The sequence below is a fragment of the Mastomys coucha genome, unplaced genomic scaffold (genome assembly GCF_008632895.1).
Source record: "Mastomys coucha isolate ucsf_1 unplaced genomic scaffold, UCSF_Mcou_1 pScaffold20, whole genome shotgun sequence".
In the NCBI taxonomy this organism is placed as follows: domain Eukaryota; kingdom Metazoa; phylum Chordata; class Mammalia; order Rodentia; family Muridae; genus Mastomys; species Mastomys coucha.
The window spans coordinates 84,611,997-84,638,421 of record NW_022196903.1 but is presented as its reverse complement, the minus strand read 5'-3'; the positions used below and the strand labels follow the sequence as shown (position 1 = coordinate 84,638,421).

The window sequence follows — 26,425 nt, the reverse complement described above, 5'->3', positions numbered from 1 at the left end:
AGAGAGAGAGAGGAAGAGAGAGAGAGAAGCAGAAGAGGAAGAGAGGGGGGAGAGAGGGAGGGGAGGAAGAGGGGAAGCGGGGGTAGCACTGGTACAGAACATACCTGTAGTCTTCTATTTACTTTAGCTCTAGAGGACTCAGAATGCCAACATGACAAACATGCTAAACATATTTTTGCTGTGCCCTGTTTAGGGAAGGTCAAGAAAGAATTGTCAATATGTTTGGTGCAGACACAGTTTTCCTGAGTATTCTGTGTGACTGATCCAGTTTCTCTGCATCCTCATTAGCATTTTATGTGATACTAGTTGTCATTTGAGCCATTACATTGAGAATGCAGTGGTCCTTCTGTGAATCTTGTTTTTTTCTGGAATGGCTAATGATGCTGAGCAAGTCCTGTGCTTATTTGCCATCGGTGTGTCTTACAGACTGCCTGTTCATGTCTTCTGCCCATTTCTCAGTTGTGTTTCAGATATTCTTTATATGTTTTAGATACAACTTCTTTGTCACAAAGTATTTTTTTGTCAAAAAATACTTTGTCACAAGTATTTCCCCCAGTCAAACCTTGTATTTTCAAAGATACTACTCTTTGTAGTATCTTTCATTAATAAATAGATTATGGGATTAAATGAAATATTTTAAACTTTAAAATTTATTAAAACAGGCTGAGGCTGGGGAGTGGTGACACACACCTTTAATCCCAGTACTTGAGAGGCAGAGGCAGGCAGATTTCTGAGTTCGAGGCCAGCCTGGTCTACAGAGTAAGTTCTAGGACTATACAGAGCCAGGGCTATACAGAGAAACCCTGTCTCGAAAAACCAAAACCACAACAACAACAACAACAACAAAGACTGGGTACAGTGGTAGACACTTTTGACACCAACAATAGGAAGGTAGACACAGGCAGATTTTTCTGAGTTTAAGAAGCCACAAGGGCTGCTCAGAGACTCTGTCTCAAATAAAATAACATGAAACGTTATAAAAACAAATAGAAAGACCTTGGATTTATATCTCAAAGTTCTTAGATACCTAGGATATAACCCACCAGAGGAGAAGCAACAACCATGGTCTGAGTGTGGTGGGTTATCTTAACATGGAATTCTGGGGATCAGTCAAAAGAAGGCCTACTGTGTGTCTATTTCTAAGAGCTTCTTCTCTCTCTAAGAACTAAGAATGAGAAGACATTGTGGGGCCTGGGATAGCTGAACAAGAAGCTTTGACACCAGGTTGCAGATGAGACTCCGAAGGAATGTAGAGAGCTGAAAGAACACTGGATGAGTGTTCTTGAGATTAGAAGGCACAAGAGGTGCACACAGGGGTGCTCTGCAGGAGGTATAGACTTTCAGTGGTGTCCCATGGCTCATGAGGAAGTCCACATGGCCTACAAAATGCTTGTGGTCTGTTCTGTGTCCTCTTACCAGTTGTGCTACACCTGGGTTCCCAGGAATTACTTCTGCACTCCAGCCGCACAGACTAGCTTCCTATTCACTCAATACAATCTGCTGCCCCCGTCTTAGCTCCTTCTGTTCCTATTTCTGAGAATATCTGACTGTCCTCTGTAACCTTATCAGAATGTCACCCCCCTCCCACCTCCAGGCTAAGCTAGCTTTTAGCTTTCTTTCTCTGTGACTAGGGCCAGCACAGAATTTCAGAGTTGTAGGTTCATTCATCTCCTCAAGAGTGAGCTGTGCTTAGGTATCTCTCTGCAGCTAGCACAGAGCAAGCGCTCTCTCCATCTGTGCGGCTTTGTGTGTAGCACAAGACACTATTAAAATGCAAGTTCCTATTAGCAATAAGAATGGTTACAGTAATTACCTTATGATCTTGGGCTCCCTGAGGCTGGTGGTTTGTTTATAGGGCTCATGTCTGCCTGAAGGGCCTCTTGCGTGCTAGTTAGAAATAGATGCTGATTATAGACAATTGGCTTCGTGTCTGAGCAGAGTTTTTGTTTCTCTGCGCTGCTCTAATATGTGGCGTGAAGGTTAGGCTCTGTTTAGTCCATTATGGTGATGTTCATAAACTGATGTTCGTCCTTGGAGTTTCTTGTACACATTCCCCCCATTCTGCCCCTGATATTAACTACTATCTTCTGAGACACACCTCTATCTTGACCCTTCTTTGCGGCAACTGTGATTAGTAGCAATGAGTAGTGTGAGAGTTTGGCAGTGTTTTGACAAGGACAGAGGATGTGTGCATATAGCAAAAGGAGAACCTGGCAGTGCTATGGTGGTTTGGGATGTGGTTTATGAGTGAGGAAGGACATGACAGGGCAGGCAAGTTATGGAGAATGTATGTGCATTGTCAGTGTGAGGAAGACCTGACGGAGGCATGTGGGTCATGGAGAGGGAGGGGGATGTGCACTTTGATAGTGCAAAGAGGACCTAACAGAGGTGTGGCTGTCATGGAGGGATTGTGTGTGTCATCATTAGGCAGTCATGGAAGGAGTGTGCATGTTGTTGGTAGGAGGAAGACCTGGCAGAAGCATGGGGGACACTAGATAAGTGTACACTAGATCAGTGGGAGGTCACAGATGGGTGTGTGCCTTAAGTGGTGATGGAGGAGTTTATATACCATCAGTAGGAGGTAATGGAGAGAGGTATGTGCCATCAGTGGAATATCATTGAGGGGGGTGAGCCATTGGGGAGGTCATGGAAGGTATATGTGTGTCATCAGAGGGAGGTCATGAAAGGGTGTCTAGGGCATCAATAAAAGGTCATGGAGGGGATGTGTTGTTACCAGTCCATAGAGGGAGTAGGAGAGTTAACAGTGGGAAGTTATGAAGGGGATGTATGTTGGTCATCAGTGGGAGATCATAGAAGGTATGTGTCATGGAGTAGCAGGTCATAGTAGGTCATGGAGGGGGTGTGCAGGTCATTAGCAGGAGATCACAGAAGGAGTCATGGTAACACTTATCCTTGTCCCACCTGCCAAATCTTACCTGTACTTGGCTGATAGGTAGAAGAGTTCATGTGATCTCTACATCAGAGGCCAGAGTGAGCATAAAGTGAGGGCAGAGCCCTCTGTGTTCTAGAATGAGTAGCCTTGGAGTGATGGTCACTTAGTCAGCATATGGGCAGCCAGGACCTGGTCTCTCAGGAGGAACTGCCCCCATCAGTGGGGTGTTAGCAAATGCATGGCCAAAGAAGAAAGGCACTCCTCCAGAAGCCCAGCTTTCGTTTTGCTTGTTTATCCACCTCAAAAATACTGTTTCTAAAGTAGTTGGGTCAAGAAGGATGTTACAGCTGGCAGGTGAAATGGGGCTAGCAACCTTAATAACTGCCAGCCCTGGGTCCAGACCTCCAGATTCAAGATAAAAGAGACTTGATCAAGAGCCAGGGAACCTTGTTTGTTTTGCAAGTAAAAGATGCAGGGCCCTGCTGATCTTTCTTTCAGTTACCAGGGCAGGAAGGGACAAAACTTAGGCCTTGGCAATGCCAAAAGCTAGGTTGGGCCACCTATTCTCCATAGGCCAGACAAATATCAGGGAAAAGCAGAGAAAGTGGATTTCTTCAATGTGATCATACGGGAAAAGGGACAAAGAGATCTAGTGACCATCTTCCTCCCAAGTCCATTTTCAGGGTCCTGTCATAAGGTTTAGGTTTAAACAGAGGACCAAGATGTGTACATGGGCAAGAAGCCTTGGTCAAGGTGTAGTCCCACCCATCATTGACCCATCATTATCTGGGTTCTAATATCCTGCAAGGTGGTCTGACAAGTTGTCTACACTGTGTGAGACGTGCGGGAGACAAACTCTTCAGGCTGGCAGCATTGCTTTAGGATGAGATTCCTGGGGGAAATCCCAATTCCTAGGGCTCATTTTCTCAAGAGTTTGTTAGCTGGAAGGGAGGGACACAGGTGGCTGCCATAGGCTCATGCCCTAAAGAGCAAGTCCAGAGGGTAGTGCTATCTGTGCATATAGTGGAACTTTTAATGGATGAAGCCTAGTAAGGGGTCCTTAAGTCACTGGAGGTGTGTCCCTGAAGGTGCCTGTAGAACCCTTGTATCTGTTTGTGTAACAGTTTCTTTCATGTTAAAACACATTCCATCCCTCAGGGAGACTCATAAGATTCAAAAAGTAAACAGCCTTACAAGTCCTGGAGAACTACAACTTAGAAGATTCATGAGGTCCCCTCCCCAAGGCCAGAACACAGTGAGCAACTGCTGCTGAGGCTTGAGAAGAATCTGAGAGCTGTGGAGGTGTCTGTCTGTATGTAGAGAGCTCCAAGGGATACCACTTCCAAGAGCTGTCACCTGTGTTGGGGTGGGCCTTTTGGTGATGTAGCTTCAAATATGTTGTTCTTGCTCATGTAATTAACCTCGGTAAACTCAATGGTTTGCTGAGTTGAACTTTGGTAAAACTGTTAGGTTGATCTGTCATCAGTTCCAATATGTGGAACACAAACATGTATCCTATGGCTTTGATCTCTCATCACTTCCTAATATGTGATGCATAGACTTTGTGCCAAGTGTCCCCAGAAAAGGCCTCACAACACTTCTCTCTTTTGTTTCCTACCCAGGAACAGGTTTTTAAACTCTAACTGTGTTTGTTTCTACCATGATTGCTCACAGGCTCAGAAGCAATGGTTCTGCCCATCCTTGGGCCAGAGTCTCCAAAACAATGAGCCAAACAAACCCTTACTCTTTAGAAGTGGATTTCTTTAGGTATTGTGTGACCATAATGAAAAGATGACTAACAGTGGATAATTGGGTGGAAGGGCAGATGTGTGCCTGAGTGAGTGGGTATGTAAATATATGGATAGTGGTGAAAGGAGGGAGGGGCAGATGAATAAATGAATGAGTGAGTGAATCGTGGATGCATTCTATTTGGTAAGCATATGCTTCCACCTGCATGTCTAGATGTGAGGAGGGAAGGTGGGTCCCTGTAAGTTTGGTGGAGGAACTTCGTTGTGAAGTGCTTGTCCTTCATACATGATTGGGGACTGGGGCTGCCCTTGCCTGTTGGAAGTCTCTTCTAGGATTGGTAGCTTAGGATTTTCAGTTTCAGATAGACTCCATCTCAGCTGAACCTTAGATATTGATGGAACTCCTGACTGGCAAGGGGTCAGAGTGGGTATGCTGAAAGGGTCAGAGTGGGCAATGGTATCCACCAGTGTCAGGGCAGTCTCTCCCCATTAGGGCCTTCCATAGTGACTCACGCTCCACCAGAGAGTGGCGGGCCCAGATTTCATGTAGGCTTCTCTGCATAGTACTCAGTCTGTTGGTTTGGGCTAAGGGTAGGGGGGTCTTTGAGGAGTGGTGGGACATTCAGCCCTAGCTGGAGACTCTGCTTTTAAAGTAACTGCAAAGTGAGCAAGTTGCAGAAGTGCCCAGGAACCCACTTTCCCACCCTCTTCCCGCCTGTGTGACTCTTTTTCCAGGTGTTGGGTATTTTAAGCTACTGTAAATACCATTTTTGTCAGACTTTCATCTCTAGTAATGATCGTCTGTGTACAGATATTCAACCGTGCTTTCCTTGATCACAATTCATGTCTATGAAAAGATTGCTTTCACACTCAAGCTTTGGGCTTTTTACAGAGCTTACATCCTGAGATGGGCATGGTGCCGGCCCAGCAAAGAAGGACTTGACTGCCCCTGCCTTCCAGGATGTCAGCATGCCATAGAAGATGATGCATATATTACTGGACAGAACAGAATTTCAGGAGGTGTTAAGTGCTATTAAGGGAGATTTGCCAGAGTGAGAGCTTTGGATATGAAGCATCCTTTGGCATGGAGTGTCTGGAAGTGGAGTTGGCTCAAATCTAGATGGATGGATGGATGGATGGATGGATGGATGGATGGATGGATGGATGGGTTGAAGGAAGAAAGGAAGGAAAGAAGGAAGGCACAAAAGCCTGACAGAGCAGCAAGCAGGTGGAAAGGCAGGTGCAGAGGCCCTAGTAAGGAGTGTGCCAAGTGCATCCAAAGCCCTCTATTTCATGGAACTAAAATTGGATTTCCAGGATAAGATCTCACTTATGAGTAATGAATGTTTCATCTAGGTTTCTAACAAGTTGAGCACAACTGACCCCTGTCTGTCTGTCTGTCTTGGCCTACAATTGCCATTCTAATAGTTCTTGCTTCCCTTCTAAGCACCTATGTACCCAAGGGCCAGGCTCTATCCCAAGAATGTGAAACTATCTGAGCTAGGCAGTGTGATCCTGGGCTACAGGATCAACATTGGCTGTTGGGGTACATGAACGTTTGGTGTGGATACTTAGCTTAGATGCAGGCTAGGTTACTAACTAGAGGAGGCCCATGCTTAGAGGTGTGTAAGCCTCAGTTTCCCCATTATGTAGCCTCTCAGTAACTCAAGTAAGCCTGTGGAAACTCATGCCTCTGAAAGCTCCTGCCCAGGGGCTAATGCATTTCTACTTTCATTTCCATCAAGGGGCACAGAAGGATGGAAAAATGGAGGATGAGCTTGCTCTCCTGGTAAATGATTCATGAGCACAGGCAGCTGCTTAAAGACACACTTAAGGACAAAATTGGAATAGTCTTGTCGAAAAAAATCCCCAAACAAGTCCCAGTTCCCAGAAATGCATTGGCTGTGTGAACTTACATCCAGAAGCAGTTCTGCCTGGAATGTCACTCTCCATACCTGGGAGGACCCTTCATAGGCTGCTTGGTGCTCAGGGCTGGGCTGTTGATTAAAGTAACCATGGGGACCTTAGAGGAGCTGTGACCATCCTCTGTTCCTGTGGGACAGCTGAGGACAAAGCACAGCTGTCTGCCAGGAGTGAGATGAGACTGGCTAACCAGCGTGAAACAGCCCAGGAAATTAAAGAGGCAGAGCTCAGTAATGGTGAGAGTCCATTGCCTACTGGCTCCTCTGCAGGGCACCAACAAAAGATTGCTACCATGTTGGGGTAGGAGCCCTGCCGCAGTTCTGCTCTGAAATGGAATGGAGGGAAACATACTTGGAGAAGTGAGCATAGAGTTGGCATCAAAGAGAAATCCCTTTAGAAGCTGAGATACCTCTCCTTGGAGAATGGAATATGGGTAGGTTAATGTGCTACCCAGCAGCTAGGATGCTATGGACATAAAGCATTTGCTCTAAGACACTCCTGCTTTCCTTGGCCCTCAGATGACCTCTTCCTCTTGGGCACATTTCCCCCACATTAGATTCCTATAGATTGTAGCATCCCAGCCTTTGTTCTAGGATGTGTCAACCATTTTTGGAAATAAAATTAAAAACTTAAAAGATCAGTGGAAACAGCATTTTTTAAAAAATAAACACTCTGTAAAAAGGGCTGTAACATAGAGAAAGAACCAAAAATAGCTGGTGTTGCCGATGGTGTGCAATTCTTGTCCTATTCTCCCATAGGCCTAGGCCTGCTCCCTTGCCAAACTTCTCCATCTCATTGGTTTAGGACACTGTCTTATCTAATAACTATCTCTGGGCTTGAAAGTGCATCCCCTTTCTGATAATAGCAGACTGCCTGTATAACTCTACAACTCTCAGAATTCTGAGACAAGCAGGCACCAGCCACCTATTAGGGTAGAGATGTGCCTAGTACCTCCTGCTCTCTGTAAGTGATGAAGAAACTAAGCATACTTCATACTGAAAATGGACTGTAACAATTTATTTCTATACTATGAGGTAGGTGGCTGTCTCACTCAGATAATGATCTCCGTGTTTGTGGACACCATCAAGGTGCTCTTTCATCCATTATCATACTTTGTGCTTTCCTAATAAAGTGTTCAATGAGGTGCCTCCGTATGTCAATTGCAGTTTCAAACCCAGAGTCATGCAGGGAATGAGTGCAGACAAGGCTCTGTCTCTCCTGAAACATCCAGGAAAGAAAGGCACAGCCTACGTCTGGAGAACATTTGACACACAGGCGACAGGAGAGCAGGAATATTACAGGAAGCTCTCTGAGGACACATCTTCGAGCAGGTACCAGCTGCCTTCCAGAAGAGTGGAGAATGTTCTAGGAAGGTATACTCTGGCATTATCCAGGGCCATCCTGCAGGGCAGAGAGGTAGAACCCAGGTATAGCCTCAGAAAAACTGAGCCAGATATCAGTGGAGACATGAGAAAGCAAGGACCTAAGAAAGCCAGAATGGCAGTATGGCTCCAGCTTGGTCTTTCCAGCTGTGGTGGAGGCGGGATGTGGGACAGGAAAATGGAGGGGTGAGAACAGAAAGTCTGTTTTAAGGCTTGAGGCTGAGGGGTAAAGTTGCTAGGGAAACTGTGGAGGGTGGAGCTCCTGGTGGCTACCTGAGTGGCCCCCTGGTGAGCAGTCCTGCAGGGCTGCCCAGCAGCGACTGTGGTGACCTGACATGTATCACCTTCTGTTTATTGGTGATACTGATACTGTAGCAGACCATTTGTGTCTAGCCCCAAGTTCAATACAGAAACTTAATCTCAAAGCAAGGTATGGGGGGGCAGGGTGCTGGGAATGGGGAGGGGTTGGGGCAGAGCTCTGATGTGTGGACTAGTGGCTTTGTAAAAGAAACTACAACAGAGAACACTGGTGCCTTTTGTCATGCAAGGGCTGAGGCAGAAGGCTCCACAGCCATCTGTGAACCAGAAAGCAGGCTTTCACCAAGTGCTGAATCTGAAGACACTTTATTTAGCCCTGCAGCTTTCAGAACTGGGTGTAGTCAGTTACCCTTGTTTATAATACACCCAGCTTACAGCATTAGCCCAAATGGAGAGAGGCACACAGTGAGCCAGTTAGCCCTGAGAATGTATGGGTTAGGCCTTCCTTTTAGCTGGAGGAATGTTGGAGACTTTTGTGGGCATGCTCTAATCCACACAGGCCTCAGAGCCTTCCTGGCTAACACCCAGACTCTGCAGCTGGAGGACATATTTAAGGAAAAAGACTTGCCCAAGGTCACACTGGGTTGGGGGTGGGCTAGAGCTCAAACTGGGCTGCTGCCCAGGAGACCTTGGCCCATGGCACATTGTGATGCTAATAATAGCTGATTGGACACATGCTCCATCCAGGCAGTTTGTACTCATTTAAGGAAGTGAGGGTACATTTTACAAATGAGGAAATAGAGTCACCAAGAGATAAAGTAACTTTCGTAAAGTCACCCAGCTGGAAAGTGGCCCAATCAGAATTTAAAACCATTGCTCATTGTGGGCAGCTCCTGAGGGCTATGGGTAGCTGAGTGAAAGTGCACGTGGGGTTCATGTAGTGAGGGAAGGAATGGGAAGGATGAGGGTGGGATGGTGAGTCCCCCAACTCAGGAGTACTTCTCTTGCTAAGCAGAGTCCTTGGAGCAAGCAGAGACCTGTAGAGGTGTATTAGTCAGGCTTCTCTAGAGTCACAGAACTTATGGATAGTCTCTATATAGTACGGGAATTTATTATGATGACTTACAGTCTGTAGTCCAACTCCCTAACAATGGTTAGCTGTGAATGAGAAATCCAAGGATCTAGTAGTTGCTCAGTCCCACAAGGCTAGTAGATCCAACAAATGTGCTGGCAAGTAAATGCAAGCAGGTGAAGAAGAGCAATCTTCCTTCTTCCAGTGTCCTTATGTAGGTCTCCAGCAGAAGGTGTGGCCCAGATTAAAGGTATGTACCACCATGCCTGGATCTGGGACTTGTTTTGCCCCAGGCTGACCTCAGAGATCTCCTTGCCTTAGTCTCCTGGGATTCATAGCCACTATGCCTCAAAATCTCCATGCCAAGAAACTTGTATCTGGGAGATACAAGTTTCAAGATCTGGATCACAGGTGAGCCTTCCAATTTCTGGATTGTAGTTCATTCCAAATATAGTCAAGTTGTCCACCAGGAATAGCCATTACAAGAGGTAACTCTTTACCAAATCAAAATCATGTGGATTTTGTCAGGAAGGAACCTGGAAGAAAGAATAAAAAGAGCAAAGGGCCTTGAGGCAAGAGTGACCTAGAGTTTAAGGGAGGCAGTGGCACATGGTGAGGTCAGATGAGGTTATAGAACAACCGGGGTCCTGCTTAGGTTATAACTGCATAAGGGGCAGCCATAGGGTTTCTAAGCAAAGGAGAGCCAGGAGCAATCATCCACTATGAGTACAGAGTATATATGAGAGACAGTACAGCCATTAGAGAGAACATTAGAGAGAGCAGTGGGGGCAGGTAACTGTGTGACTGTACAAAGAAGACAATGTTAGCTCATGGTATTAGCTAACATTAGCTCTGGCTGAACCATAGGACAAGGGCTCCCTGTGAGTCCCCCTGTAGACCACACTGCCTAGCCACAGTGTGTGATCTCATCACCCATGTGGATCCCTTGGCTGGCTTTCAGAGTAGTGTATACAAGATTGGATTCAAGTGTGGGTACTCATTAGCCCAGGAGTACTCGGAGCCCCCTGGGGTTGGGTAGGAGTATGGGGTTGGAGGTGGGAGAAACCTGATGTCTTCTGCACACATCCCACATAGCACAGTGATAGTAAGAGCCCCAGGGTCATGGGCACTTAGCTTGTGCTTGAGGTGTGTGCCATCCCCTCTGCCCCTCCCACATCCAACAGGTGAGGTGGGAAGGATGTGGGAAGCCACACAGGTGGCCATTCAACTGCAAGTCTGTACTGATAGATGTGTTCCTGTCTCTCTCTGTCTGGACAAGCCAGGCTAGTGAGCAGAAGCAGCTTCCTCTGAGAACCCATATGACACATGGTCTGATACCCTGTGCACTAGGGCTGCCATACTTTAATAGCTTGGCACCATGGAGAAAGCCTCGTGTACTGGCATGGCAGCTGACCAAGTTCCTCATTCAGATTCTGTGGGGCTGGGGCATCTGCATTTCTAGTGAGCTCCCAGCTGATACTGTTACTGCAGCTTCCCAGAACACACTTAGAAGCATTGGCCTAGACCAACTCCAAGGGTGATAGTTGGAAAAACTGAGGCTTCAAGTGACAGGACGCACTCAAGGTCCAGACACATTGGCTTTCAGAATGCCAGCTATTGCCACAAAAATCTTTGAGTGGTCAGGGAGCCTCATAGCAGGGTCTTACTCAGGGACCCTTACCTAAATAAGGCTTCTGGGATTTTTCAAGGTCCTCTGTTATCAGAGAAGAAACAAGCTCAACCCGAGGCCTTTCTGTCCACCAGGGTGAGGCTACTCTAACTCCAGTGGTAGGCTCTGTGGTGTATCCCTCTGGTACAGTAACCACTGCCTGTATATCAGGTAGGCCTGCTTCTGTCTAGGCAAGGTCTCATTCAGCCAGTGGAGAGGACATGGGCTAGGGCCATACAGTGTGGTCACAGCACACTAAACATCCTTAACCATGTGGCCATCCCAAGGGAACAGTGGGTTAAGTTTCAAGGTGACTGATCCAGGACTGAAATGGAAGGGCCTTGGCAGTTTTCCAAGTTTTGTCAACACCAATGGTTCCCTGAATTTCATTTAGGAAAGAACAAAGAGTGAAGTAAAGAAAAGGGAATGCCCCCAATGCAGGCAGTTTGTAGGCATCAGGCTTTTAGGGCCATCCTGTGGCCTTTGTCAAGAATTCAGCTGTAGAGGTTTCCCCAGGATGGCTTTGCCTGCAGCCTACAGAAAAGGTCTTGGTCTCTAGTTTAGGGTGAACACCGACAGATTAATGTACACAGGGGACACTAGGGTCCACAGAACAGTGTCCTTTCTAGTGTCACTGGCCCTGAGCAGACTGTTCAGGTTTGGGGCTCTGTGTTATGACTTCCCAACCATATTACCTCAAACACCCCTTCCCTCACCTACACACAGGGGACAGTAACAGCCCTACATCTCAAAGTGACCCTGTGTGGAGGGAATGGATTTTGGACAAGTAGCTCAGACACTTTGGGGTTATCAACAGCTTTGAGTCCAAGATCTGTCACCACAGCTTAATTCTCTCTGGCTATACTTGTGTTCACTCTAGGTAGCTGATGTTACCATTCAATTACACTGCTTTTATCATGTCACCCTCTGCTCAGGAACCTGCATCAGCTTCCTGTTGCTTGAATACACCTAGTACACCTAAACCCTTTCTTTCCTATCCTGCTCTGAGCCAGGTTGACATATGCAGAATGGTCATCCTCACCTATTTCCCTTATTCAATAACTAGTGAAGAAAGGCTCCTGTGCTTGCTCTGGTACCTCCTGGTTACTGTGGTACCTGCTCCTAGCCCTTAACTCACCCCTTACCAGGGCCATACAGAAGCAGAGAGCCCACTGTCCTCAGAAGGTTCCCCTTAGGTAGGAAGGGAAGGAGGGAGGGAGGCAGGAAGGCAGGCAGGCAGGCAGGCAGGAAGGAAGGAAGGAAGGGAGGAAGGAGAGAGGGAGAGAGGGAGGGATAGATGGATGGATGGAGGGAGGGAGGGAAGGAAACAGGCAGGAAGGAAGGAAGGAGGGAGGGAGAGAGGGATAGATGGATGGATGGAGGGAGGGAGGGAAGGAGACAGGCAGGAAAGAAGGAAGGAGGGAGGGAGAGAGGGATAGATGGATGGATGGATAGTTGGAGGGAGGGAGGCAGGCAGGCAGGAAGGAAGGAAGGAAGGAAGGGAAGTATGGATGGAGGGAGGGAGGCAGGCAGGCAGACAGGCAGGAAGGAAGGAAGGAGGGAGGGAGGGAAAGAGGGAGGGATAGATGGATGGATGGATGGAGGGAGGGAGGGAGGGGAGGAAGGAGGGAGGGAGGCAGGAAGCCAGGAAGGGAGGGAGGGAGGGAAGGAAGAATGAAGGGAGGGAGGGAAAGGGGGGAGGCAGGCAGGCAAGCAGGCAAGCAGGCAGGCAGGAAGGAAGGAAGGAGGAAAGAGCCATGTTTCTTCTCCCCATAGTGTCACTTGTAAGGAAGGTTGTGTCTTGTGCAGAAATGGCTTTGATAGTAAGCCCTTTATATCATGCTGAGGTTTGTGGCACTGGCTCAAGCTACTTGTTATACCCAGAGCTCAACCCAGGCTTCTGGAAAACTGAAGATAGTATAATATGTTCCTGTTCTCCTGGTAGCAGTGGTTCTTGTGCTTTTTCTAGGAGCCTCTTAGATTATACCCTGACCCTGAGGCTCAGGCCATTTGCCCTGCCTGGGCCCTTTGAAGCTTCTTCACACAAGGACCTTTCAAGGCAGCTGTTATGGTTTGACTCTTACCTGTTCTTCCCCAAGAACCCACTGGTTATAAGCTTGCTTCCTAGCCTGTGACACTAGTGGAAAGTGGTTGAACCTTTAAGAGGTGGGACCTACTGGAAGGAAGTGGAGTCACTGGGGCATGCCCCCAGTTCCTGGTCTCTTGTAAGGACGGAGCATCTTTGCTATGTGCTTCCACCACAGTATGCTGAGCTGCCATAGCTCAAAGCAACATGGCTTAGCAACCAGGACTGAACCCTCTGAAACTGAACTGTGGCTTCACAAAGCCTTCTGACCATTAAGGAGTTAGGCAGGAGAAGTACACATGGCCACTGTAGCTTCTTGAACTCACATGGGCTTCTTACAGTGTCTCAAACTGTCCACCTCAGCCTTGCACAGCAGGCTTGCCCTCACCTTTAGGGCTTATGTGGCCTAGTGGGGCCCATTTCTCCTCAGTCTTATTGACTCAGTAAAATCTGCCTGAGCCCCTGGAGCCCCTAGGGGAGTCAGTGCTCGACTGGACTCTAGAGGCTTAGCAGTGCAGCTGGTTCCAGTGTAGCAAGAGGGAAGGCTCTAGCCAGACAAGATGACAGTATGGGAGAATGGACAGGAAGAGGTTTGCTGGCTAGGTTCAGATGCTTGCTCAACAGGTATGGACCCCAGGAACTTACTGTGGATGGGGGAGGGGTTAGTATGACAGGACAAAGGCTGAGTCCATGAATATATGTCCAGGAAGGGAACTGGGAGCCAGGATGTATGAACCATGTGTGGCCTGGTGACAGCCAGACCTTGTAATTCCAAAACCACAGATGTGGCAAAGGCCACTTTTAAAGCCAAACCAGCCTGGTGACCACATTGCTTCCTACTTCCCAGTAGGCTGATGCAGGAGAATCTGAGTTCAGGGCCTCTAGCTGTGCCTCTACTAGGGACTTCTTTGGCAGGGCCTGTTGAGTCTCATATCTCTTGACATCTCCTCCACTTCCTGCTGTGACTTTAAGCAAATCCTGCTCTCTCTGGTCAGACTTGGACCTCTGAATGCAAAAGGGTCTTCTGGCTATACTTTTCCCTCCTTGTAATATGGGAGAGTTGGGTTTCAGAATTCTGACTGACAGGTGCTTCCTAGCCAGCACCAGGTAGAAGGGACTCCAGGATCATGGGAATTAGAACTCCCTTGAGAAGGACTATTGTATATCCTACCCCCAAGCTATCTTTGCTCTAGAACGAAGTCATGCCTGGTGTCTGGGTACAGGGGTGGCTATGCCTTTCACACAGTAACTCTTGTTTCCTCATGGCTTCCCTCTGTCAATTTCAGAATAAAAGATATTTGTGGCAATCAGGGCAGAAGACAACAGGATTCCTGGGAATAATATGAAGTTGCCTCTTTAGATGCCTCTGAAACCTCCTTATGAGAACTATAGATATGAGGGCAGCAGATTTTCAGAAAGGGAGGATGGACTGGGAATGCAGTCCATATACCCTCTCCTCAGCCAAAGGCCTCACATAGAGTGAGTGCACTGTTTGGTATACTAGTCACCAGAAGTTTCCCTGGTTAGTGACTACCAGCAGTAGCAGTAGAAGTTTTGAATTCCCAAAACTTCTATAACCTAAGGCGTTTTTTCCAGGCATCAATATGAGCCCTACAAGGAGTTAATGACCTCACCTGAAAGAGTACACAGTTAAGGTACCCTAATGGTACCAGATGGTAGCTGGGGCTCTGTAGCCAACAGACAGCCTAGGTAGAGAGGAGAGGCTGGCCTTGCCTGCATCTCACATGGCTTCCCCACACAGGTGAGTCTGCAGCTCAGTGGGGAGCCATAGTCTGTGAGAAGAAACTGGCTCAGTAACAAAAGCCCTTTCTTTATTTTGTGGTGCTCGGATGGATCTAGGGCCTTGCATGTTCTAAGTATGTGTCCTTCCACTGAGCATGTCACCAACCCCAGGCTCTGAGAGAACAACTTGTGTCTGAGATAAATGGTTGAGTCAAACCAGAGTGTAGCTTGTAGGGAGATACACGGGTACCATCTCCAGGTCCCTCATATCACAAGGAAGAGCCAGGATATAGAAACTACACTAAAGGAATGGTGTTCCCATGACAGCACAACTTGACATGGGTTCCCATTCCTCCTTAGTGTCTGTCATCTTACAGAAAGCACCCACCACAAAGGCTGAGTTCATAGTCAAGGCCTAGGGGTACAGGGAGCTATACTTCCTCACAGGGTCTTTCTCCCAGGGAACAGCAATGCAAGCATCACTGTGGCGGTGCAAGTCAGCTTTCTGTCACAATGAGGAAATAGCTGACATAATCAATGTCCATCTGTGTGACCTGTGCCTGTGGTGTTCAGGAGGGAATGAGTTCTTGGAGCTGTGATACCAGGAAGGAACTGTGACAAAGAGACGGCTAGACAAATGTGGTGCATCCCAAATGCTGCCATGTTTTTGTTGCTCAGTTATTTTTCTTTTACTTACAGATGTTGTGATTTGTTGAGTAGTGCAGCCTGCAGCTGCCATCACAGTGAGATGTGGGAAACACACAGTGTCTGTTCTTTTACTTGCCTGCCATGTGGCCTGGGGCAAGTCACTGAACTTAATAGAGAAGATAGCAGTGAGAGGCTCTTGATGAGTGTAGGTAGATGTTAGCATAAGAACAGATTAGATATGAAGCTATTGCTGCACCAGGAGGGCGTGAATGAAATGGGGACACAGAAGGAATGAGTGGTAGCTATACCTATATAGTGTAGCTGGGGATTGTGCCACTGAATGCATGCACACACATAGATACAGACACACACATACACACACATGATACACACATGGATTCACATGCATACTTACACACACATACACATGTGAACCTACTCCTTCAGCCATATGAAGATAGTCCCCTAGAGCAGTAAGATGGGGAACAGCTTGTGTTTCCTCTTAGGTCTATGGCCAATGGGCCAGCAGAGGGCAGTGGGAGGACAGGGGCATAGTACAAGGGACTGGGTCAGTGTGTAGCCCAGGCAATGACTACTGTGAAATCAGAAGGCAGCATGCAGATGGGCTGCCAGAGGCCTCTTCTGGAAACTTGTTGGAAATGTATACCTGCTACCATACAGGCTTTCTAGAATTATGTTTGATTCTTGGATGACAATTGAGCAGTGCTGACCTGGATGCTGTTTACTCGTGGACAGAGCTGGTGGGACTGCTGCAATATCTTTAGTTCAGACTCTTAGAGATGTAGCATGGTGAGGACTGTGAGCATCCAGCTGCTCTCTTTGAGCTGTACTTCTGAGCTCACCACTATCTGAGGTTGTTATTAGAAGCAAGGACTAGGTTGTCAGACACCAAGATGTCCCCTGCATTGTATTTATGCTCAGAAATTGGGGTGTATCCAAAAATGATCAAGTTATATACAATATCTTTTACCCTCCCTAAAGTCCCAATGAAAAGCAAGCATGATTCTACCCAAGTTCACTCTGGGAAGCCAATGAGTTTATTGGGCTTCCTTACAAAGCATAGAAGTAGGGTTACTTACAAGATTATGGGTGCTCCCACTCCAAGAAAGTCCACACTGGAAAGTCTTGCCTTAATGGAGATGATGGCTTCCCCATAGGCACATAGATGGAGCCCTTTTCCCTTAATCTTCCTCATTTTATATATCCTGGCCCCTCCCTGAGTTCCTGAGGCCACATGCTGTTGGCCTCATTGCATATAGCTGGCTGGGAGGAATGGCTGGCTACTCAGATAAGGGTCCGATGACACCTCCTTCTCTGAGGGAATGTTAGTAGTCCACAAGCCCAGCCATGATAATATTTAGCAAGTGGGTCCTGACAATTTGGTGAAAATGGTAGCAGACTGGCTCAGAGGATAGTTCGGTACGATAGCAAGAAAGGGTGACATGAATGTGGGCACTGCCCTGTGACATTGCTGCTGCAAATGTTCTGAAGCATTCCACAGTGAATACATAAGAAACATCCTGCTAAATAAGACAGACCTTACCTGCCCTTTCCAAGCAGAAGGCAGGAAGCAAACAGACAACTAGGATAGCTTGCTTCATACCATGACATGTCCCTGTAAAGACATGTGGGTGAAACACAGTGGAGAATCATAATTAGATGGATCAACCTATTGAGAGGAGAATGTAGGGAGGGCCTGGCTCCTAGGAGGTGGCATCTTGAGTGGAGTGTGAATGATAGAAGAGAAACATTTAGTTCAAGAGCCGGGAGCAGCTCCCAGGCAGGGGGACAGCAGTTTCTAAGTTGGGGTGCCTGGCAGTGAGGGACATGGAGTGGAATGTATGTGACTGAAACAGGCAGCCAGAGGTATTATCAGACTCCTAAGAAGCTGGGGAAGAGAGGGGAACAGGCCTGAGTCTCCTGGCTGTGGGCATTGGGGTAGAATTTGGATTGAGTTCTCAGGGCGAAGCATTCCAGCATGGATGGAGAGGGGCACGCCTTGGTCTGGGAAGCTGAGGGGGCATCCAGGTCAAGGTGACATGAATGCTGCTTTAATTCACATCATGTGAGTAAGGCTGGCACAGAAGATAGTCAGCTGTGTCACTTCCACTACGGCAAAAGATGCGTAGGAAAGCCAGTATGCCATGGACTTGAAGACTTTAACAGCAATGACCTCATGTTGCAGATTACACTTGATTTTTACTTGTTTTTCTTAGGCTAAGACTGGTGGTGGCTTCAGACTTGAATTTATACTAATTCTGGCACTTCCCTGCAGATGGCAGAATCCCTTCTTGCCTACGGGGGATTATTTGTGGGTGTTAAGACTGAGATGCCAGTACTCAAGGGGATCAAGTTTGGATTCCCCATAGCATAGAACAGCCCAGCCTGAACAACTTACCCACCGGCTGTTGCCATGGAATCCCACAGACTGTGACGCACAAGCATGGGGCCTGGTGTCAGCTGCTATGTGAGAAGCAGACACTTGTATTTTCTGCCACCCAGAGTCTCTTTCTGTACTACCCTGTGTTGCTTATGTGGACATCCTTGTTTGTATAGGTATTTATTTAGAGTGACAGAGCTTCCTGAAGACCCCAGCTGTCTTGGAAATGAATATTTCAGTTTGTAGAGGCTGAAGTCTAGTAAGGCCCACAAGGACTGGGCTTGCCAGTGTACACCAGCCCCAGCAACCATCTGCCAGCACCTGGCCTTCTTTGCTTGCTGAAGCCCTGAACAGGTGAAGCATGGAGACAACTTGATACAAGCCAGGCTGACCTACCTTCTTCTCTACTTTGTCCTTGTTCTTCCCTTTTCAAGTCACTGCTCACCTCCTGGTCTTTCAGACAACATAAACTATAGCATCCAGGACCTCAGCACACTCACAGTGAATGGATCATCTTGGCCTTAAGACCTGTCAGCAAGTGTGAGGGTAGCTGCTGTGACCTCTTACCTGTTCCCTTCAATTTAGAAATCCATCCTATTTTGAATGCTTATCTTCCTTGGAAAGAGCCATGGGGTTCAGGAATGCTTTTGATCTTCTGCTACCTCTTCTCATGTTCATTGATGACAGAACCATTGTCCAGTACACATATATACTACATACCACACAGGCACAATGCATATTCCTCCACGTACATTTATACCCATGCAGCCATCAAACACACATAAATTGACATACATGTATGCTAATGTGCATATTTATGCAAAATGAAGACATGGACCGATACCCACACAAGCACACATGCCTACCTTTAAGCTCATGCATAGATGCATGCCCATATGAGCACATGTATGTGTATACTTACACATGGATCATCTTTCTCAAGAGTTTCCACAGCTTTCAACTTCTTGTTTCTATATTGGCTGCTTCTGTTCTTGAACTAGCAGTGCGACTTAACTCAGGGCCATCTTGCAAAGGTGAGAAGAGGAATGAGCTGTTTTGCCATAACTTCCCACCACAGATATGTCTTGACTTGCTCCATGTCAGGCCCATGTGTGTTCAGCTCTTCAAATGTTTCCGAAGTCTCCACTATCTTTGTAAGCTCCGTAGTCTGCCTCAGAGCAGCCACCAAGCAGCCTCATGGCTGGAACTCCATGTAGCCTCCATTTTACATGCAGACAGGTGGCAAAGAGCACAGCTTGTTGGCAGCTACTATGTGCTGAGCACCTGGGCTTTCTCTTTATTATATTCTTAAGGACTAATTGGGTTTTTCTCCCCTCTAAAATCCGCAAGGAAACTAACATAGGCTAAATGGCCTTAGAATCCACATGGAAGCCAATCTGGAGCAGTACTGGGCAGCTCAGGGCTCTGCTTTGTTACCTGGCATCTCCTGGCTTTGCAGCATCCCAGGTTGCTAGGGCTCCTGGCTGAGCTGACCTTGCTGTAACTCAGCAACAAAAGAAGTCTCTGCCTGTGTGAGCCCCAGGGCTGCACAGTAGACATGATGGGCATTTACTGAGTGGACAGGCAACAGTGAGAGAGCCTCAGATGGGAGCTCAGGTGGAAGCTTCCTTCAGTGTGCTATGAGGGAGGTACTGGAAGGAACCATGTGTAAGTCATCTATGGCTGCATGATACAGGACCTCAAAATTACTAAGATAGCAAATGCCTGCCATCTTTATGTTTGTTGAACTGCACCCACAGTTGGAGACATCCTAAAAGCAGTGCCAAGGAGTTCACACAAAAGACTTTCCTACAGAGATCATACGGGTGTGGTTTCAAAGAGAGTGACCAAGGCCACAAGGGGACTCACAAACACTAAGGGGAGCCAGGTTATGGAGGTGTCCTAGTTTGCTTTTTGTTGCTATGATAAAACATTCTGATCAAAAGCACCTTGTGGGAGGAAAGAGTTTATTTCAGCTTACAACTCCCTGGTTGCAATCCATCATCAAGAGAAGTCGGAACAGAACTGAAGGAGAAACCATGGAAGAATGCTGCTTACTAGCTCATTCACTGGTTCACAGTCAGTTAATTTTCTTACAGTCCAGACCCACCTGCCCACAGATGGTGCTGCCCACAATTGTCTGAGACCTCCTATATCAATCATTCATCAAGACAGTTCCTCTTACACTTTGGCCATAAGCTAGTCTGATCTGGGCAATTTGTCAGTTGAGATTTCCACTTGTCTCTAGGTTGTGTCATTTTGACAATAAAAACTAAGAAGCACACAGATCCAGAAAAATTGACAGCCACAGTTAGCCACCACTGGAGGACATATGGAATTGCTCAGGGTCAGAGTTAGTTTTTAATGTGTGGCAACATATAGGACCTATCTGTGTTTGATCAAAAACCTAAACTACTGCCTTATGACTTGGTGGGGTTCAAGGCCTTAACTTAGGTATCAGACTTTTAGGGAGAACAGGAAAAGGTTGAGCTACAGAAGGGTCAAGTGCATTGTGTTTCTGAGTCATAATATAGACAGAAAGAGGTATAGAAAGAGGAGACCATCTCAGTTTGTTACATCATAGATCAGTGGCATCATGACCAGAGGGCTCTGCCTGTCTTAGTTGCTATTCTGTTGCCATGAAGAGATACCATGACCAAGGAATAGACACCATGACCAAGGTAATTCTTATAGAAGAAAGCATTTAATTGAGGGCTTGCTTACAATTTCGGAGATTTAGTCCATTATCTTCATGGGGCAGTGAGCGTGGCAGCGGGCATGGTAAACTTGGTATTGGAAAAGTAGTTGAGAGCCACATCTTGATTCACAGGCAGAGAGAAAGAGAGAGAAAGAGGGGGAGGGAAGAAGGAAGAGAGAAAGGGAGAGAAATATATTGATTGACTGGACCTGGCATGGGCTTTTGAAACCTTAAAACCCACCCCAGTGGCTCACTTCCTCCAACAAGGCCACACTTACTCCAATAATCCACCTCCTAATCTTTCTAATCCTTCTCAAATAGTACTACTTCCTGTGTCTAAGCATTCAAATATATATAAGCCTATGGGGCCCATTTTTATTCAAACTACCATAGTCTCCCAGACACTAGGGAGAGGGTAGTGTCATAATGCTGGGCTGTAGTAGTGCTGGATGGAAAACCTGAGCTCAGCCTTGAGGCTTTGACAGGAAGCCTCAGACACTCCCAGAATGAGCCTCCCTAGAGGCTCACAAGACAGAGGGCAACCTAGATGGAGGTTAGGATTGAGATATATGCCCAAACACATGTGTATATGACACATTTGTTCTCATTCTCTCCCTCTCTCCTTTGTTATTCCCTGCATACTTTCTCTCCTCTCCTAGCTGTGATCAAATGGAAACAAAGTAAAATACAAGAACTCTTGGTCTCTGCCCATGGGTATTGCCTTTCCCATTCTGTGGATGACTTGTCTTCAGGCTTAGAATGGCTTCACAGAGTCTTCAGCCCCCTAGTGTTCATCAGGACCTGTGCCTAGGCCTCTGGAGCAAGGAGATGGACTACTTGGGCATTTTGGCTATTCCCATATCCCATGATGACATCCTCTACCTGTGTAGACCAGTATGACCTTGCTTCATGCTCTAATACTCACACTGAATTGGTGCTTAGGAGCCCAGTGCCTTTTTAGTAGTACTTACACACCTGGAACATTTATAGCTGGAAACCTCAGTTGTTCCTCCTTATCTAAGGGTGTGCTTTCTGTGGTTTAGTTAGCTATGCTCAACCACAATCCAAAAATATTAAAATTTCCAGAAAAAAAATCATGCTGTTTATTAACAAAAAAATGCCTTGTTCTTTAAAAATATTTATTTTTATTTATATGTGTGTGGGGAGTGCCATGTGTGCAGGTGCCCACATAGTCCAGAAGAGGGCATTGGATCCTCTGAAGCTGGAGTTACAGGAGGTTATGAGACACTTGATGTTGGTGTTGGGAACTGGACGTGGGTACTCTGGATGAGCAGCAAGTGCTCTTACCCATTTTGCCTTCTCTTCAGCTCTCATGCTGTGTTTAAATTACACACTGATCAGTGTGATAAAAATCTTACATCCTGCTCCATCCTGCCTAGGACTTGTCCAGTGTCTCCATGCTATATATGCTTCTCTTGTTAGTCTCTTCTTAGCTATCCCACTTATCAGGTCTAGTGCCAGGGGTTTTGAAACATGAGAGTAGTGACACTGGCAACAGAGATGTACCAAGGAGCAGCTGGTTAAGTGTAAAGTTCTTGACTTATTAAAGAAAATCATAGCAGAGGTATGGTAAGAGCGAAACTTTGTCTGCAGTCATGGGAAGGAAAAAGAAATTGATGTGTTTTCTGTCATCCCTCAAACTTCAGAATTTATGGCCACAATGCCTAAGTGTTCCATAAAGATGAAAAAGACGCTAAATTATAGCAAGGGTTAGACTTTTCATCCCCATGACAAATGTTTAAAGCCAACAGTTTAAAGGAAGGAAGATTTATTCTGGCTCAAGGTTTCAGAGGACTCCATCCATAGTGAGCTGGATGCCCTGTTCTGGACTGTGGTGAGGCAAAACATCATGGTTGAAGGGTGTGGAGGAGCAAAGCTGCTCACATCATAGTGACCAGGAAGCCAAGAGGAGTGATAGACCAGGACCAGGACCAGGGCAAGGGCCCACACAACCCTTCAAAAGCACAGCCCTAGTAACCCACTTCTTCCAAGCAGGCCCCACCTTGTATATCCCCAGTACATCCTAAATTTGAATCTATCAGTGGATTAGATCAGAGTTTTCAGAATCTAATCACCACTGGAGACACCCTCACAGACATCCTGGAGTGTGTTTTAGTAATCTGAGGTATCTAATTACAATGAATTGACAGTCAAGATTAATTATCACATAGGTGTTGGTACCAACTGTGGTTTCAGTCATCTTCTGGGGCCTCAGTACGCATGGGACACTGTGGTTACTGGCTAGTTCTTGGAGAAGGCTGAGACTGGTCAGAAAGGCATATTGCTGGGGAAGCTGTCTTGGTCCTGTGTGTGCTGAAGAGTTCTCCACTAATGCTCTAATTTCTGCTGGTCATATTGCTGGACGGTCCTAGGGCAGAAGGATAAGATATCTGATCAGTTAAGTACGTTTTTCTCTTTGCTTTCTGGCAATAAAATCCAGATTGGAGCTGCCAGATACTAAATTCCTGAATGTGTGCTGTGGTGTTTTCTCCTTAACCCAGTAAGCCCACTGTTCAAGGGCATCTGGGACACCCACTCAGGACTTCAGTCATTATGAGATTTAACCCCAACTCACCTTCTTTTAGTGGAGAAAGAAGGTGGCGCTGTTGTCACCTTATGAGATTTGTGCAATAGAATCTAATGTCCAGGTTCTTGACATTTAGTCTTATCCTGAGACATGCCTCTCATGGATTTCTGGGTTCTTGAAAGTAGAGATGACATTGGAAATCACTCTGGGACTCCTTCTAGGGGCAGAGGGAGGCCTTCAGCCTCTTCTTCATTTATTTAGCTTGTGGTATGTGTCCTGTGTAGCATTTCTGAGCAAGAAGCTTCTCTGAGTTGGCCACCAATTCCTAGGATGACATGGGTCCAAATAATAAAGGGAAGGAAGCCCCAAGAGTTCTAGGAGGGGTGGCTTCCAAGGCACATAGGCCGCGCTGGGGCTGGGCCTGCTAGCATTCTACTGTGCTGGGTACAGGGCTTAAGAATAGCTGAGAGGCCCATGTGTCTCTGCAGGTAGTATCCTATGGGTCATTTGAATGAAGGATATGGTGTCTAAGTATGTGTTCTTCTCATTGCAGGTCTGAAGAAGAAAGTTCTCGCAGTATCAGGTATGTCTTCCATATACCTTTTCTGTGTTTCTGTCTCAGGAGTGGCCCTCAGAAACTATGTGCTTTAATTTCTTCCCTGTGGGTCCCTCTGCCCCCCGACCACTGTCCAGCCCCTGGCCTGCTGCCTCAGGGGCTCTGGCATGTTGTCTAGGAGCACACAGACCTGCATTTATCGTATGGGTTTTCCCTGGTTTAGAGTAAGTCCTAAAGTATATGCATTGGTAGTTTTCTCTCCTTTTTAAGGGGTCTAGCATCCCCCTGTGCTTAAGCTGTGGCTAGTTTAGGACCAGAGGTTTTTGCATGGTCACTGTTGGGGCTGGAATGTTTGGTTCAGTACAGACTCTCACCACTTGACTATCACATGGGTACATCTCCTTGGGGCAGAGAATGCAGGGACTTTTCTGTCCCTTTCCACCCCCACTAGTAAATATGGTATACTGTCTGCAGTGGGAATAGTTACTGGGCCAAAGGGAGGGGCAGGGCTGAGTAGGAGTTCTGTATCTCAGTGCCTCTACCTCTGTCAGCTCTCAGCTCAGAAATCAGGGAAGCAAAAGGGTCATAGAGACCTTCATGAGGGGAGGAGAGGCTACGAGACAACTTAAGAGCCAATGGGCTCTGAACCCTTTGAGCACCTGATGGACTTCTAGGTCTCCCGGTGATGGCTAAGATGGCTGGTGTGTGGTTCTAAGCCCAGCTTGGTGGAACTGGGTTGTCAGTCTTGAAGGGTTCTTCAGGTACCCTGAAGATAAGACACGGAGGGCAGAGTGACTATCTTCTGAGTAGATGGGTAGCAGCTAGGGAAAGAGTCTGTGTGAAATGAAAGGACTGTTTCTAGAGTCCCTGAGCCATTATCTATCAGGAAGTAGAGGCATATCAAGGAGGGCCGAAGGGCCAGTTCTAAAAGAGCTGTGTGTAGTGCTGAGGGGATTAGCTTGGGACAGACCATACACTATCCAGGCTGGTAACCATGGGAGCTGATATTAAAGAGGGGAGACATACTGGGCGATAGAGACTGGGTGGAGATGGAAGGAAGGATCAGATAGGTGACTAAGAACAACTCAATGCAACAATCAGTGAAGCAGCCAAAGTGGCCCTACTGTGCGAGGAACAAGGAAGCTCTTGTACTGGGGGAAGGAAAGCTCAGAAGGAGCAAGTGTTTAAGGAGATGGCAGGGGGAATGAGCCTGTGTTTCTGTAGCTCCCTTTCCACAAGAAAGGACAGATATGAGACAATAAAGAAATAAAGACAGTATTAAGATGCCCTCTTTGGCAGTTAGGAGCAGGAGCTTCCTTGGCATGTACCTAGTGATCATCCTGCATGAACAGTATTCTATACTAATCATTCAAACAGTTAGCTAAAAGTAAAGTGGCCGAAAGAGGAAGGGATTTTTGACTATGGGGTTGGGACTGATTGATGTCTGGGGTGTGGGCTTCTCCCATGGACAGTGAGCAAGCTGTATATGATCTGCTCAGATTGCCTGTCACTTAAGGCAGATGCAATGGATGCCAAGAGCTAACAGTCTTTGCTCAGAGTGAAGGTCACATACCCATTGCCAGGACACCTCACTCTGTCTGGGGCCCTACTCAGGAGGGGGTACTCTTCCTGAATTCCCATGACGCAAGCTACCGCCTTCTGGCAGATTCTCTAAGCCTCTTTAGCAGAGAGCTGTTTTGGGCATGAGCGTGTTTGGGAATTCATGTGCACCACTTTTCCCCAGGCAAAAACGTTGCAAGATCAGATGTATTCATTTTCCACAAATGAAATGACTCATTTTTTTTCTGAACAATTTTGCAAACGCAGGACTTTGGTCATTGTTCCTGGGACCATGTGTCTACTTTTGATTCCATTTAGAGAGAGCTCTAGAGGCCCTGAATTTGAATCCTCTAATGATGTTTTATTGGAGGGAGGGCAGCTTGGGAGAAGAGAGGGTTGTAGAATTTGGATTCTAGAGGAATGGAGAGATGCGGGCAGGAAGGGAAGAGGGCTGCCGAGGCTGTTTAAAATGCAAACACTTTGCACAGGTCAGCCTTGCACCTTTTCTTTTACTGGCTGCTTGTCAAACCTTTGAAATGAACTTTGCTGCCTGTGCTCAGGAAGAGGACTAAATAATATTCAATGAGGGATGTGCCTCATCTACCTAACATATTGCACAGCCCACCCCACCCTTCAGACATCTGTGATTGCTCTGTTCTTTCAAATCAAGGAAGTTGAGGGCAATGAATACAACATATAGCTCATCTCAAATATTGAAGCCTTCTAGTGCAGTATATCTCACTGCATAGCCTTTGCGTGGTACAGAGGCCCATTGTGTTTGCTGAAAATTCAGAGTCCAAGGGCCAGGGACCCAGAAATTTGTATTAACAAACCCCTGCATAATTGTAAGATATAGCCTCTTGAGGGAATGACTGCATCCATTGTCCATCACAGGCATTGTCCAGGGTTGAATATGTGCCTACTTCTTAAGTATGAGCTTATGGATGTGTGGAAAATTTGCTGCTGGTGGTTAGGAAAATACTGAATAAGGAGGTTCCATGCAGCTTGTCCCTCTAATTTGGGGCTCTGAACTGTGACATGTTTTCTAAAGGCAGCATCAAGAAACTCAGAGTTGGAAACAGGAGCTGAGGACTACTGATCTGGGGAGTGAGTGTGCTCTTCTTGGAGAAGCTGAGCTTTGTGTTAGTGAAAACAATTGGACTTTTGGTGAGCACGTCCCTTGCTCCATCCAAGATGGCCTGTTAAATAATCTGGGCCCTTTTTCTTTTTTTTTTTTTTT

At 46.8% G+C, this 26,425-nt stretch overlaps 1 protein-coding gene and 1 long non-coding RNA gene across 4 annotated transcripts in view; one reads left to right on the top strand and one right to left on the bottom strand.

Moving 5' to 3' along the window:
- The window catches only part of LOC116099265, a 4,430-nt gene extending 2,542 nt beyond the window's left edge, over positions 1–1,888 (bottom strand). The window contains exons 1-2 of the long non-coding RNA XR_004122181.1: positions 1,814–1,888; positions 105–185 (exon numbers count right to left, since the gene is read on the bottom strand). This is a non-coding gene — a long non-coding RNA (uncharacterized LOC116099265). The remainder of the gene's footprint in view (positions 1–104; positions 186–1,813) is intronic.
- LOC116099261 (IQ motif and SEC7 domain-containing protein 1) overlaps positions 1–26,425 on the top strand; it is a 330,953-nt gene that overhangs the window by 91,025 nt on the left and 213,503 nt on the right. For all 3 annotated transcript variants that reach the window (XM_031382561.1, XM_031382555.1, XM_031382562.1), the window contains exon 2: positions 23,623–23,652. In XM_031382561.1, coding sequence (XP_031238421.1) covers positions 23,623–23,652 — 30 coding nt within the window. The remainder of the gene's footprint in view (positions 1–23,622; positions 23,653–26,425) is intronic.